The 15,006-nt window shown below is 41.0% G+C and overlaps 1 protein-coding gene across 2 annotated transcripts in view; it reads left to right on the forward strand.

Moving 5' to 3' along the window:
- Positions 1-15,006, forward strand: part of xylt1 (xylosyltransferase I) — a 224,537-nt gene that overhangs the window by 100,654 nt on the left and 108,877 nt on the right. For both annotated transcript variants that reach the window (XM_048552771.2, XM_059654199.1), the window contains exon 2: positions 4,008-4,515. In XM_048552771.2, the coding sequence (XP_048408728.2) occupies positions 4,008-4,515 (508 nt within the window). The remainder of the gene's footprint in view (positions 1-4,007; positions 4,516-15,006) is intronic.

The following is a 15,006-nucleotide window of genomic DNA, read 5'->3' on the forward strand; positions in this document are numbered from 1 at the left end:
TTGCTGTTCCTGCAACCTTCGGGTGGCATCATTGTGGCAGTGCAGGAGGCCCATGATGGACATGTCATCAAGAGAATGGGAGGGGGAGTGGAAATGGTTTGCGACTGGGAGGTGCAGTTGTTTGTTGCGAACTGAGCGGAGGTGTTCTGCAAAGCGGTCCCCAAGCCTCCGCTTGGTTTCCCCAATGTAGAGGAAGCTGCACCGGGTGCAGCTTCCTCTACATTGGGGAAACCAAGCGGAGGCTTGGGGACCGCTTTGCAGAACACCTCCGCTCAGTTCGCAACAAACAACTGCACCTCCCAGTCGCAAACCATTTCCACTCCCCCTCCCATTCTCTTGATGACATGTCCATCATGGGCCTCCTGCACTGCCACAATGATGCCACCCGAAGGTTGCAGGAACAGCAACTCATATTCCGCCTGGGAACCCTGCAGCCATATGGTATCAATGTGGACTTCACCAGTTTCAAAATCTCCCCTTCCCCCACTGCATCCCTAAACCAGCCCAGTTCATCCCCTCCCCCCACTGCACCACACAACCAGCCCAGTTCTTCCCCCCCACCCACTGCATCCCAAAACCAGTCCAACCTGTCTCTGCCTCCCTAACCGGTTCTTCCTCTCACCCATCCCTTCCTCCCACCCCAAGCCGCACCCCCAGCTACCTACTAACCTCATCCCACCTCCTTGACCTGTCCGTCTTCCCTGGACTGACCTATCCCCTCCCTACCTCCCCACCTACACCCTCTCCACCTATCTTCTTTACTCTCCATCTTCGGTCCGCCTCCCCCTCTCTCCCTATTTATTCCAGTTCCCTCCCCCCATCCCCCTCTCTGATGAAGGGTCTAGGCCCGAAACGTCAGCTTTTGTGCTCCTGAGATGCTGCTTGGCCTGCTGTGTTCATCCAGCCTCACATTTTATTATCTTGGAATCTCCAGCATCTGCAGTTCCCATTATCAGTGTTAGCTTGTTGATGCTTCTTGTGGAGAGAGATGGTTACTGACGGAATCACATCTGGTGAATATAGACAATTGCCAGAAAGAAATGTGTGTGACCTAGTCAGTTGAGTTAGACCTTTTAAAATAAAGATGGCAGTGACTGGGAAAGAAGCAGTGAATTATTTTTGTCGTTTATGATCAAGCCTTTCAAACAGTCTTTCGGAGATAGCAAGAACTGCCGATGCTGGAGTCAGAGATAACACAGCGTGGAGTTGGAGTAACACAGCAGACCGGGCAGCATTTTGGGACCTGAAACATCAGTTTTCCTGCTCCTCTGATACTGCCTGGCCTGCTGTGTTCTTCTAGTTCCATACTGTATTATCAAAAATTCTTTTTCTTTCCATTTTATACAGGAAAAGCATCTCTCTGTCTCCATGTGATTAACTTATGTTTTTTCACTAAAAGGGTAGCCTTGTGGAAATTGTATCAGAGATGATGGGAACTGCAGATGCTGGAGAATCCAAGATAACAAAGTGTGGAGCTGAATGAACACAGCAGGCCAAGCAGCATCTCAGGAGCACAAAAGCTGACATTTCGAAGGGTCTAGGCCCGAAACGTCAGCTTTTGTGCCCCTAAGATGCTTCTTGGCCTGCTGTGTTCATCCAGCTCCACACCTTGTTATCTTAGCCTTGTGGAAATTATGTTCAATAACTGACGACCACAGTAACCAAATTTCTAAAACAAAAGTTCTTGCTTACAGTTATGTGAAATCTGAAATCTGACTTGTCCAGCTTTGATGAAAACACCACTGTTAAGCACTTCGTGATATTATTTGAACTTGCTGTCATTGCTTTAATAGGAACCATTTTAAATTCCTAGGAACGGACTGTGCTATCACAGTTGAAAGAATTGTCACAGAAAGGACTTTCCTTAGGAATCCTTAGAACAACACAACATCAAATGTTCTCAAAGAAACCTGTTCCAAGAATTGAACATACTGGAGGAAAAAAAAATCTCCATTGAACTAATGATGCCCATTAAAGGACCTGATAATAATAAATTATCACAACTGATTTATGTGGTGTAACAAAGTCTGGCTGTTTCCAACTGAGTTTCTTAAATTGGTCAACCACATTTGTGATTTCAAATGATTATCTGATCACAAAAGTACAATATACCTAAGTGGAAATGAAATATTTTTATTTCCCCCATTTCTAGAGAAATGGAGTGTCAAATTAGGGAGGTCTTGCTTGAAATGTACAAGGCCACACCCAGAATACCGTGAACAAATGTTGTGCATTTTGTAGTATTATAGATGCTTGTTTTGCTGAATGAGGAAAGATACTGCCATTGGAGGCAGTCCTGAGAAGGGTCACTCAGCTGATGCCACGTATGGGGGACACTAACTTAAGAGGAGGCGTGGAGTAGGTTGGGTCTGTACTCATTGGAGTTTAGAAGTATGAGAGGCAAAGTTATTGGAACATGCAAGGTCCTGGGGAACTTGACAAAGTAGACAGAAAAAGGTTGTTTTCTCTTATAGGAGAGTCTAGGACTAGAGGGCATAATCTCAGAGTAAACAGGCACCCATTTAAGACAGTGATCATGAGCAATTTTGTTGGAGGTTAATGAATCTTTGGAATGCTTTACTGCAGAGGGTTGTAGAGGGTGAGTTGTTAAGAATATTTAAGGCTGAGATGGACCGATTTTTAATCAATAAGAGTTTGAGACAAAGGCAGAAAGTTGGAGCCATGATCTCATTGAATGGTGGGCAGACTTGTTGGGCTGAATGGCGTATTTCTCCTATATCTTATGATCTTAACTTCTTACTAAAAAAGTATATTATGTGATAACACATAAATGTGATATTGGAATACTTCTTTCACCTTTCAGTCGATAGACTATCTCTGAAAATGTGTAGAATGCATTTTGTGTTTATGTTCACCTGCTATGTAAACATAACTGAGTTGATGAGGTCTACATGAATAAGTCAGATATATAATATTTTGCCAAACTCATCATGGCTGTGTTGGTGACATTCTCATCAATTATTGTCTTTCAAAAATCTAAGAATGGAGTTATAATTGAATAATGTAAAATTAACTGAAGTGACTATTAAATTGTTAAACTTTCCAAGTTGGTGTCAGAAATACTGCATCTGTCTGGGATTGTCGTATTAAAATGAGTAAAATTTAACTTTGGGCTTTTACTTTAATATTTTCTGTGAACACATGTACAAGAGATTCTCTGTTGGACTTCAGCATGGAACTCTGCACAGTCATGTTCTCTGTATCCAAATATAACTCTCTTTAATTGCCAGATCATAGCAGAGCCAAGATGGTTTCAATGAAACTAGAGTTGTAAAACAGAGACTAATGTTTGGCAAAAGGGTTTTATTTTGTTAACTGGAAAAATGATTCTTTTTCATGATATATTTGGTTAAACAAAATTTATTGCCTCATAATTATGAAGGGAGAAACTTGTTCACTATTCAGTTCCTTTAATTGTTCCCTATTTTTTGTGTTAAGTGCAGCGCAGAGGCGACCTGAGATTAAAGGCTTTGTTGGAGCTAGCTTGTCTTGTGATATTGTGAAATTCAGTGGGGTTTTTTCAGTTTATTGTATCTTTACCTAAACTTAATTGACTTACTTCTATTAAAAAAGAGCTGTACAAACTATGTATCGCAGAGGGGTCTGCTTATTGAGTGCATTTTGAGTTGCTAATGCAGGTTGTAACTCTATACTGAGGGACTTGTGTCACGAATAGTAGATAGTCCTTTTGTAATGAAACAGCTTGGCACAGTCTACAGGTAAGACTAGGACAGAGAGAATCATATGGATGGAGCAGCTAATCCAATTTTATATCCATATTGGAGCCTAATTTGGATGGATTTCTTTGTCATTGTGTAATCCTGTGTTTTGGCCACCTGAAACACCCATGGGAAATAAAAAGAAGATTTGTTCCTGACTGTCAAAAAGTTTTAAACAGAAACTTGTTCTTATTAAATTTGGTGACTGGCTTTGTAATACTAACAATCTGGTTTCTGCATGTCTCTCTCTCTCTATCTCTTTTCCAGGGTGTGCTTCTTTCTCACAAGCCAAAGGAAAAAAATCGAATTGACAGTAATAATGAAAACTCTGTCCCAAAAGACTTTGAAAATATTGACAATAGTAATTTTGGGCCCAGAATGCAAAAGCAGAAGTTGCAACCAGAAGTGAAGAGTAAAGCTCCAATTGAGAAGAAAGCCAAGTATGAGCAGATGGGCAAAGCCAAGGATCATTCATTGCTGGGCAAGAGCACCAATGAAGTCCTAAAGTACGGGAGCTATCAGGCAAAAAATTCTAGCAATTTGCAACCAAACTACAAGACTGGGAATGCCAACAAAGGAATGGGGATTGGAAAGGCCACTCAAGAAATCCATTATGAACAGACTCCCAGATGTGAAATATCGGGCAAGGAAGCATTGTCTGCACTCTCCAGGGCTAAAAGCAAACATTGTCGACAAGAGATTGCTGAGCTCTATTGCCTTCATAAAGATGGCAAGTTAATGCCTGAAAAGGTACCTCGATTGTGTCCGTTGGAGGGTAAGGAGCTCCGATACAAATTTTATTGTTAATGGGATAAGCGACTGAGTAGGGGCGTCTATCTCTTCATCTTTGTCTCTGTCTCTTTCTCTCCCTCTTCTTTCACTTGTCTTTCTTTCTCTTTATCTTTCCATGCTCTACCTCTTTCTAATTTTGACGCACCTCCATCATACTTCAAATGCTCAACTGTGACACACATGCTTGGGTATCACTTTTTGAAAAGAACTGGAAAACAAATAAAGCTAGTGATTTTTCAATTTATAAAAAGTAAGCTTCTCTAAAAAATGAAAATTGCTCCTACTTCAGGAAAGAGAGGAATTAAAGTAGATCTAATGACTGCTTGACTTGATGCTTACTGGAGGCCAATCAACCACGAGTGCCCATGGGAATATCGCACCTGGCAAAGATAAACACATGGTCTTTGCAGCAATGCCGAAACCAAATCTCACGTAGCAACTTTTCACCATTTGATTAACACATTAAGCTTTCTGTCTTGTGGTCTGTGTGAAATTTCTCCTGCAATGCTGTTAAACTTGTGTGATATGTTGCTGAAATGTAAGAGATGCTGTTAAGCTTTTTGTCTTGGACTCATCAGGTAGGATGCAAGAATTCCAAGTTTTGAAAGGGAATAATTTTTACTACATGAGAAACAGGATGAAGACTCATTCCTAGGTGGACTCTGAGGCATTATCATGGATAATGAAGTTCACATTTCACCAAACTTCTGAATTTTGGTTTTTTTTTGCACCTGCTCTGATGAGTGCAAAATGGACAGCCTTGAATGCATGTTCCTCTCTTCCAGCAATACTCCAATCCTGAATAAAAAGCAAAAGAACTGTAAATGCTATAAATCAGCAAGAAAAACAGAAATTGCTGGAACTGGAAGGCTCTAAGGAAGGGTCACTCGACCTGAAACGTTAACTATGATTTATCTCCACAGGTGCTGCCAGACCTGATGAGCTTTTCCAGCAATTTCTGTTTTTATACTCAAATGCACCAAACAATGGTTTCTGCCATGTACCAGTGCTTCCTGAAATTTTGCCCCATTGTGATCCCATTTTGAGGCTTAAATAATTGCAAGACCTGTGAGAGGTGGGATAGGAGGTCAGACAGTACTGTAGAGTTTGCAACCCCACTTGATATTCCACTGCCCACTTTGGGAATCACTAGTTTATACAATACCTATGTTGTTTAGCAGACAAACGTAACTTAATTATCAACTTTAATCATAAAGGTTAATCTCAAAATAGTCGTTTTTTAAAATATTGCTGGGCAAATCAATGGGCATTTTCAATTGGTATAATCCAAAGAGCAGACATGACTAAATGGGGAAGCCCGTTTATTAATTCTTGAATTGGTACAGATGATATGTGACAATGTGAGTGTTCAGGAGAGGCCATAAAATGTTAACATCCAAAGAATTAATTTGGAAATGCTGTAATTACTAATATCTGCATTAATTGTATTTTTTATTTTGGGTTGGAAGCTCCTGGTCCTTTAATTAGCGCCCGATCCCACCCAGTGCCACGAACAACAGGCCCAATATGTTTCATGAAACCTGAGATTATAATGGCTGTCTGGTCATTATTTGCAGAACCTCTTCGATTGCAAAAACACATCACAAATTCTGAGTCAGCAGAATAAAAAACAGCAGGATAGGCGATTAACCCTCTGTAAATAAATTCCAAATTCACCCTGTCATCAAAACGATGAAATACTGAGGCGGTAATTTCCTCACGGCAACTTGAGAATTTTTGACTGTCAGCATTTAGGTGGAAAAAAATTAAGAAGTTTCCTGTTCTGAAATGTTAGGGGAAGTAATGGTGTAGGGGTCACGTCACTGGACTTGTACTTCAGAACCCATTTCAATGTCCTGGGAGCACGGGTTTGAATCCCACCGCAGCAATTGTGAAATTTAGATACAATAGAAATCTGAAATAAAATGATAGCTTAATTGCACCTGTCATTTGTTAATTGTCTGTTTAGTTCACTAATCGCCTTTAGGGAAGGAAATCTGCTGCCCTTGCCTGGCCTAAGTCACAGTGACTCCAGACCTAGAGCAATGTAGCTGACTCTTAACTGGCTTCTGGGTGATAAGGGATGGGCAATAAATGCTGGTCCAGACAATAATGTCCACATCCGATGACAAATAATTGAACTGCGTCTTCACTGTGTGCAGCTTGGCTACCACATTCTTTGCTTACGACTACGTATCAGAAATACTTCATTGGCAAAAGCACTTTTTGATTTCTTGAGATCATGAAAGATGATGTATTGTTGCATGTATTTTTTTTTCAAAGAAGAATGTTAAATAGGCTAAAATAAAACTCTTGATCACAGTGGTTTAACTGTCTAACTTGTTTATGACAGTTCACTGTAAACCATAGAACTTGAGCTTGTGGAAAAGTGGTTTCTGATTTTGGGAAATTCTATGACTAGAAAACATAATCTGATCCCAGTTAGTACAAAGACAAGGAAGAGTATCTTCCCTTAGAGTAGCAAATCCACTGAGTTCTTTGTTGCAAGGGCTGTTGAGACTGAATCGTTAAAAATCTCTCTCTTGGCCTTGAATATGCTTAATCAGGAAATGAATCTAGGATTCTGGGGGGGAAAAACAAAAAAGTGGAGCTGAGGATTATCAGATCAGCCACAATCTCTTTGAATGGCAGACACAACTCAATAGGCTGAATGGTCCAATTCTGCTCCTACGTTTTATGGTTTTACGTTTGGAGTAGGAAAGAGGTTCACAATGATGTTTGACCTTTTCACTTCACCAATATTTTTGCCAGCAGCTGTGTGGTTGACCTAACAATCAGTGTGGACTGCTGGTCCCCCAAGGAGAGAGTATGGCTGAAATAACGGGTGTTGAAAACTCTAATTGTTGACTTGATTAGTGTTTATTATGTTAAAAAGCTGTCTGGTCAGTCTCTCGCTGTTACATATCACTTCCACCAATGAGCTTCCACAACCAATAAACATCTCATGCAGCAGATTCAATACACCAAGGTAAACTTGCTAAAGAAAATGGAAAAGAAAATGTTTACCTCCGTTGAGAGTCTTGTGCCCTTGTTATTCCTGTTTTCTTTAACAACTTAATCAGATCTTTATTGTTCAGAATTTATTGCTGAAAGTGTTTAGTAACCTCTGTTTGGAGTGGCCCCACTTGGAGTATTATGTCATGTTACTGCGACTACATTCCAGGGAAGGTATAAAAATATGCGAGTCGATGCAGAAAAGATTCACAGGAATATGTCCAGAAATGAGGAACTTCCGTTATATGGATGGATAAGAGAGTCTGAGGCTGTTCTTGTAGGGGAGAAGTTTGAGACGACATTGTGATAGTGTTTAAAATCAGGAATGGCCAGGACAAAGTAGGTGAGGGAAATACTGTTTCCATTAGTGATAGAATCAGGATCACAGAAGACACTATTTAAGTGATTAGAGATAATTGTTTCTTTTCACAGTGCTAACATAAGGAAGTACTTTTAACTGCATTGAGTGGCAGGTAGCTGAAATGTATGGTGTAACATTTTTCTTTTTTGTAAGGGGAGCGTCGTGTGATGGATTTTTAACCTATAATTTTATTTAAATGTGGGACAGTGGGTTTGCATGCTGTTGCTCCTGATTTCAGTTAGGCCAGTGTTTAGTACACTTGGATACTTCTGGTTCTGTTAGTTTTAAAGTGATAACTTTTCTTTCTTAATGTTGGTTGATCACTTTACCATTTAGAAACAGTGAATGTAGACAATCTGAAACAAAAAACAGAAATTGCTGGAAAATCTCAACCGGTCTGGCATGTCTGTGGAGAGAAATCAGTGTAATGTTTCAGGTCCAGTGATCCTCCTTCTCATTTTCCAGCAATTTCTGTCTTTTTGTTTCAGATTTTCAGCGTCTGTAGCCCTGGAGTTATCGAGATGTACAGCGCAGAAATAAACCTTTCGGTTCAACACGTCCATGCTGACCAGATATCCTAAATTAATCCAGCCCCATTTGCCAGCATTTGGCCCGTATCGCTCTCAACCCTTCCTGTTCATGTACCCATCCAAATGCCTTTTAAATGTTGTAATTAGCCTCCACCACTTCCTTTGGCAGCTCATTCCATACACACACCACCCTCTGTATGGAAATTTTGCCCCTCAGGGAGTCCCTTTTAAAATCTTTCCCCTCTCACCTTAACCCTAAGCCCCTCTAGTTTTGGACTCCTCTAACCTAGGGAAAAAATCTTCGCTATTCACCTATCCATGCCCCTCATAATTTTATAAACCTCTACATGGTCAGTCCTCAGGCTCTGATGCTCCAGACAGAATAGTCCCAGCCTATTCAGCTTCTCCCTGTAGCTCAAACTCTCCTACCCAGGCAAAATCCTCATAAATATTTTGTGAACTCTTACAAGTTTAACAACACCTTTCCTCTTGTTCTTTCAGCTTACTTTATAGACAATGTGTCTGCCAGTGCATCCTTCGAAAATAACCTCCATGGAGGAAAATAAAAGTAGAAATGGAGGTGTTTTTTGGAGGGTGTTAATATCTTGGCTCCTCCTCAGTTGAATCCCTAGGACTCCCTAGTAAAAGAACTTGGAAAGCTCACAAATTGGAGCTCTTCTCCAAACACCTTCGACCTAGCTAGTGGCAACGCTGTGCCGCCTCTTATTTGGAACTTTATAGCTGATGTCCAGTACTGCTTAAATCTTGGTCTGTATTATTAAAAGAGGATCAGGTTTGATTAGACAAACAATTGAAGTAAATTTTGTTTATAACCTTTTGAACTAATCTGCACACTTGCTGATGGCGATGAGCTCCTGAGATCAGCTGAATAAAGAAGTTTGATCATTTTAGGAATTATTTGGCTGTTGTATTAATTGAACGTCTTTTCTGGAGGTAATTGTTTCTTCGGATGAAAAGCTGGTAGAGAATCAGATCAGACACACTGCCTGACATTCCATTCGAGTGAAGTCAATTGGTTGAAATGTTTGAGTGCTATTTGCCTTGGGAGCCCTAGATTCAGGAAGGAGTATGGGAAGAGGCCTGATCAGACAGCACTGAGCTGTTGAAACGGGAGTACAAGCAGAGTCTGCTCAAACTTCAAGAAGAATCCACAGTCAAAGCATCAGACTTTGTTGCAGAGACAAATTGGTCTCTTAAAAAAAGTAGTTAACATTCAGTTATTTCCTGCTGCTCCCTGTCTCCACATCAATAAGTAGATGAGACATACAAGCAGGAGTAGGCTATCAGGTTCCTTGAGCCTGCAGTGCTTCAGCCCCACATTCCTGGCTGTAGCTCTCCCATATTCCTCGATTCCTTTCATTGTAAACTGGCTACAGTTTCCTTCTGAGGAGTTAGACCTATAAAGCTAAACGAACAAGCCAGATTACATAGTTCCATATTGTGCAGTACTCTGGTCATCACAAAGCTGAATATAACACGGTGTGAAGCTGGATGAACGCAGCAGGCCAAGCAGCATCAGAGGAGCAGGAAAGCTGATGTTTCGGGTCGGGATCCTTCTTCAGAAAGGTCCTGACCTGAAACATCAAGCTGTCCTGCTCCTCTGATGCTGCTTGGCCTGCTGTGTTCATCCAGCTTCACAACTTGTTATCACAGATTCTGCAGCATCGGCAGTTCCTACTATCTCTGTAACAAAGCTGAATATCCCCAGGTTTATCACAAGCAAACTTACTGTGGCAACTTAATTTGCTTTTGAAAGCAAATCCACTTCGAGTAATAGAACAGATTAAGAGTAATGAATAATAAGGTGTATGCATATTACCACAGTATTCTTGTAACAAGCGTTTTACTATATCAGGGATTGTATTAGTACAATATGAATCACATTGAACCATTTGCTACTATGATAAAGCTCTGCGCCATATAACAAGTGCCATTAAATCATGAAATTGTCATTTTACAAATGGAAATGTATTACAGTATTTGCATTTAAATAGGAAAACATTGGAAGAAATTAAGCAAATGTAAGATACTACAAAAGGTTTAAATGGTGCAATTATAATCTGGATTGAACATTCAACAACATACTGCAGTTATATGTATGTACCTGGGACCTTTAGCAAGCTTTTATATCTCATGCTAATGTAGGTATTATGTGAACAATGACCCAGTGGTTGTTAGATAGCTTTTAGCTCGCTTTTAAACACTATATCTTTTAATATCTATTTTTATATGTCAAGGGATTGTTTACTTTCATTTGTTTGAGAGCTTTAAATCTCAAACTTTGTAGAAATTGTAATGAGTTATAATTCAAGGTTCAGCATGTTGTTTTGGTGTAGATAGATGTACTGTAAATCAGTTAATTGAAGTTTTTTTTGGTGTAGATAGATGTACTATAAATCAGTTAATTGAAGTTTTTTTTGGTGTAGATAGATGTACTATAAATCAGTTAATTGAAGTTTTTTTTGGTTTGGCAGTTGGTCATTGTGATTTAAGGCTGAGCAAAGCCTTTGGTTAACAAAGCAGTTTTCCTCAACCATGAAATCCTAGGTGTCATTGACCAAACATGTGTATTTGTAGCACATTGGGAAGAATCAATGATGTTGATTGATGTAAAAGTGTGGTTTTTTAGGAGTTTGTTAAATAACTGCTTCAAAATTTGTGCAACTTAATGCTGGATACCCTGCACATGTTGAATGCCAGAGGTGAGATAACATTGAGTGCATCTGTAGCTCAGGAAGGGAATCCTGACTTGTTACTGCATCTGGGATCTCTAATATTTTACCCTATCAAAACATTCTTTGTTGAAAGTTTTGATTGGAGTCCCTGTAATGACTATCAGATGTTCCATCTACTGCCAGTACTTGGACACACTTGTTTTTTATATTGAAACAACGAATAATTTTCATATATTTGGATGTTTAGAGATGTTATGGAAATGATTAATTATCAAAGACCTATTATCTCTGGTTCTTATTGCTTCAGTAATCTCTGTTATTGTCAAAAATCATCAAATGCTAAAATCCATGTGCTTCAGACTTCCTTACAGCAGCTTCATGGCTGTTGCTACTCCAACTGCTTTCTCTAAGCAGCAGAGCATTATGACTGCATACCGTTTCCAACTGATCACAGCAGTCCAGGGAATATCCTGCTTTCCATTCAGTCAGGAACAGACCGAGTTAGACACAGTACCTAGTTGTTCCTTCCCCAATCTGTGAATGCAAAAAGGCAGCAGGTAGAGAATAAAAGCGCTAGCTGGAATCGGTAGGGAAGCCGACATTAGCTGAGGGTACAGTGATGGAGGACTTTAAGTCAGGACAGAATATACATGGGTGAGACCAAGAAGCAATGAAACCTGCGAGGGTGGAAGGTGATTTACGAAAAACAAAGAAAATTACAGCGCAGGAACAGGTCCTTCCATCCCCGCCAAGACTGTACTGATCCACATGCTCTATCCAAACCTGTCACATATTTTCCAAGGATCTGTATTCCTCTGCTCCCTGCCCATTCATGTATCTGTCTAGATATGTCTTAAATGACGATATCGTGCCTGCCTCTACCACCTCCACTGGCAACGCGTTCCAGGCACCCACCACCCTCTGCATAAACAACTTTCCACACATATTTCCCTTAAACTTTCCTCCTCTCACCTTGAAATCATGACCCCTAGTAATTGAGTTCTCCACTCTGGGGAAAAAGCTTCTTGTTATCCACCCTGTCTATACCTCTCTTGATTTTGTAGACCTCAATCAGGTCCCCCCTCAACTCCCGTCTTTCTAATGTAAATGATCCTAATCTATTCAATCTCTCTCCATAGCTAGTGCCCTTCATACCAGCAACGTCCTGGTGAACTTCCTCTGCACCATCTCCAAAACATCCACATCCTTTTGGTAATGTGGTGACCAGAACTGTATACGCTCTAAATATGGCCGAACCAAAGTCTTATACAACTGCAACATGACCTGCCAACTCTTGTACTCAATACCCCGTCCAATGAAGGAAAGCATGCCATATGCCTTCTTGACCACTCTATTGACCTGCGTTGCCTCCTTCAGGGTACAATGGACCTGAACACCCAGATCTCTCGGTGCATCAGTATTCCCCAGGGTTTTTCCATTTACTGTATAGTTCGCTTTTGAATTGGATCTTCCAAAATGCATCACCTCGCATTTGCCCAGATTGAACTGTGTCTGCCATTTCTCTGCCCAACTCTCCAATTTATCTATATTCTGCTGTAATCTCTGACAGTCCCCTTCACTATCTGCTACTCCACCAATCTTAGTGTCGTCTGCAAGTTTGCTAATCAGACCATCTGTACCTTCCTCCAGATCATTAATATATATCACAAATGTCAGAGGTCCCAACACGGATCCCTGTGGAACACCACCGGTCACTTCTCAATTTTGAGAAACTCCTTCCACTACAACTCTCTGTCTCCTGTTGCCCAGCCAGTTCTCTATCCATCTAGCTAGCACACCCTGGACCCTGTGTGATTCCACTTTCTCCATCAGCCTACCATGGGGAACCTTATCAAATGCTTTACTGAAGTCCATGTATATGACATCCTCAGCCCTTCCGTCATCTGTCAGCATTGCCACTTGCTCAAAGAATTCTATTAAGTTGGTAAGACATGATCTTCCCTACATAACACCATGCTGCCGGTCACTAATAAGCCCATTTTCTTCCAAATGTAAATAGATCTTGTTCCTCAGTAACTTCTCCAGCAACTTCCCCATCATTGATGTCAGGCTCACCAATCTATAATAACCTGGATTATCCCAGTTAACCTTCTTAAACAAGGGGACAACATTAGCAAGTCTCCAGTCCTCCGGGACCTCACCCATGCTCAAGGATGCCGCAAAGATATCTGTTAAGGCCCCAGCTATTTCCTCTCTCGTTTCCCTCAGTAACCTAGGATAGATCCCATCCGGACCTGGGGACCTGTCCCTACTAATGCCTTTTAGGATACACAACACTTCCCTCCTTATGCTGACTTAACCTAGACTCATCAAATATCTATCCCTAACCTGAACATCCGTCATGTCCCTCTCGTTGGTGAATACCAATGCAAAATACTCATTCAGAATCTCACTCACTTTCTCTGACTCCTTGCATAACTTCCCTCCTTTGTTCTTGAGTGAGCCGACCCTTTCTCTAGTTACCCTCTATCTCCTTCTGTACGAATAAAAGGCTTTGGGATTTTCCTTAACCCTGTTTGCTCAAGATATTTCATGACCCCTATTAACCCTCTTAATTCATCATTTCAGATCGGTAAAGCTGTATATGAGAGGGAAGTGAGAGAAGGATGGTATGGGCTGATTATATGAAAAAAAAAGTGCTGGAAACCAGAACTGCTGAAAAAAACTCAGCCCATCTGGCAGCATTTCATCATCAAATCCCTGCAGTGTGGAAACAGGCCATTTGGCCCATTCCTACCCTCTGAAGAGCATCCCATCCAGACTCACTCCCTACACTGTCCTTTTTAACCCTGTATTTCCCATGGCTAATTCACCCAGTCTGCACACCACTGGACACAATGAGCAATTTAACATGGCCAATCCACCTAGCCTGCACACTTTTAGTGGGAGGAAATCAGAGCGCCTGGTGGAAACCTGCGCAGACGCAGGGAGAATGTGTGAGCTCCACACAGACAGTTGCCGAGGGTGGAATCAAAGCTGGGTCTTTGGCATGTGACGCAGCAGTGCTAGCCACTGAGAGACTGTCCTACCCTATCTGTGGAGACAAAATAGAGATAAAGTTTTGGGCCCAGTGGCCCCTCTTCAGAACTCAAGACGGCTCACCAGACACAACACATTAACTATGGACTGATTACAATTGCTCTGGTGTTTCTGGCATGCTTATTTTTTTTCTCTTTGGTGATTTTTAGTTGAACAGTTAAGTTTATATTTATAGTCATCACCCACTTCTGATGCCCAAACTCCTTGGTCCTTTTTTGGTTTTACTAAATATTTGGGATCTCTTATTATAGCAAGTTTTTGTTATTAGAAGTTCTACTACCTGTTACAAATTGTTACATAAGGTGTGCATTGTCTGAAGCTCTGCATTCAGCTACTTTCAGAAGGATGGCTACATGTTTGGGGATGCAGAAGAGATCTATTGGAACAGATCAGGGATAGAAGGTTTCAATCATGTGAAAGTTGGGGTTATTAAGCTTGGAGCAGAAATGTTTAGGGAGAGATTTAATATAGATTTTTTCAAAATTATAAAGAAACAGCGTAAATAAGGAGGAGATAATAGGAACTGCAGATGCTGGAGAATCCGAGATAACAGGATGTGGAGCTGGATGAACACAGCAGGCCAAGCAGCATCTTAAGAGCTGGAAAGCTGATGTTTCAGGTCTAGATCCTTCATCCAAGCCCGAAACATCAGCTTTCCTGCTCCTAAGATGCTGCTTGGCCTGCTGTGTTCATCCAGCTCTACACCTTGTTATCTCGTAAATAAGGAGGAATTGTTTTCACTGACAAGTGGGTCAGGAACTAGGGAAGACTGATTTAAGTACAGTAACTGCAAAGAGGGAGTTTGGGATTTC

The sequence above is a fragment of the Stegostoma tigrinum genome, chromosome 23 (genome assembly GCF_030684315.1).
Source record: "Stegostoma tigrinum isolate sSteTig4 chromosome 23, sSteTig4.hap1, whole genome shotgun sequence".
NCBI lineage: Eukaryota > Metazoa > Chordata > Chondrichthyes > Orectolobiformes > Stegostomatidae > Stegostoma > Stegostoma tigrinum.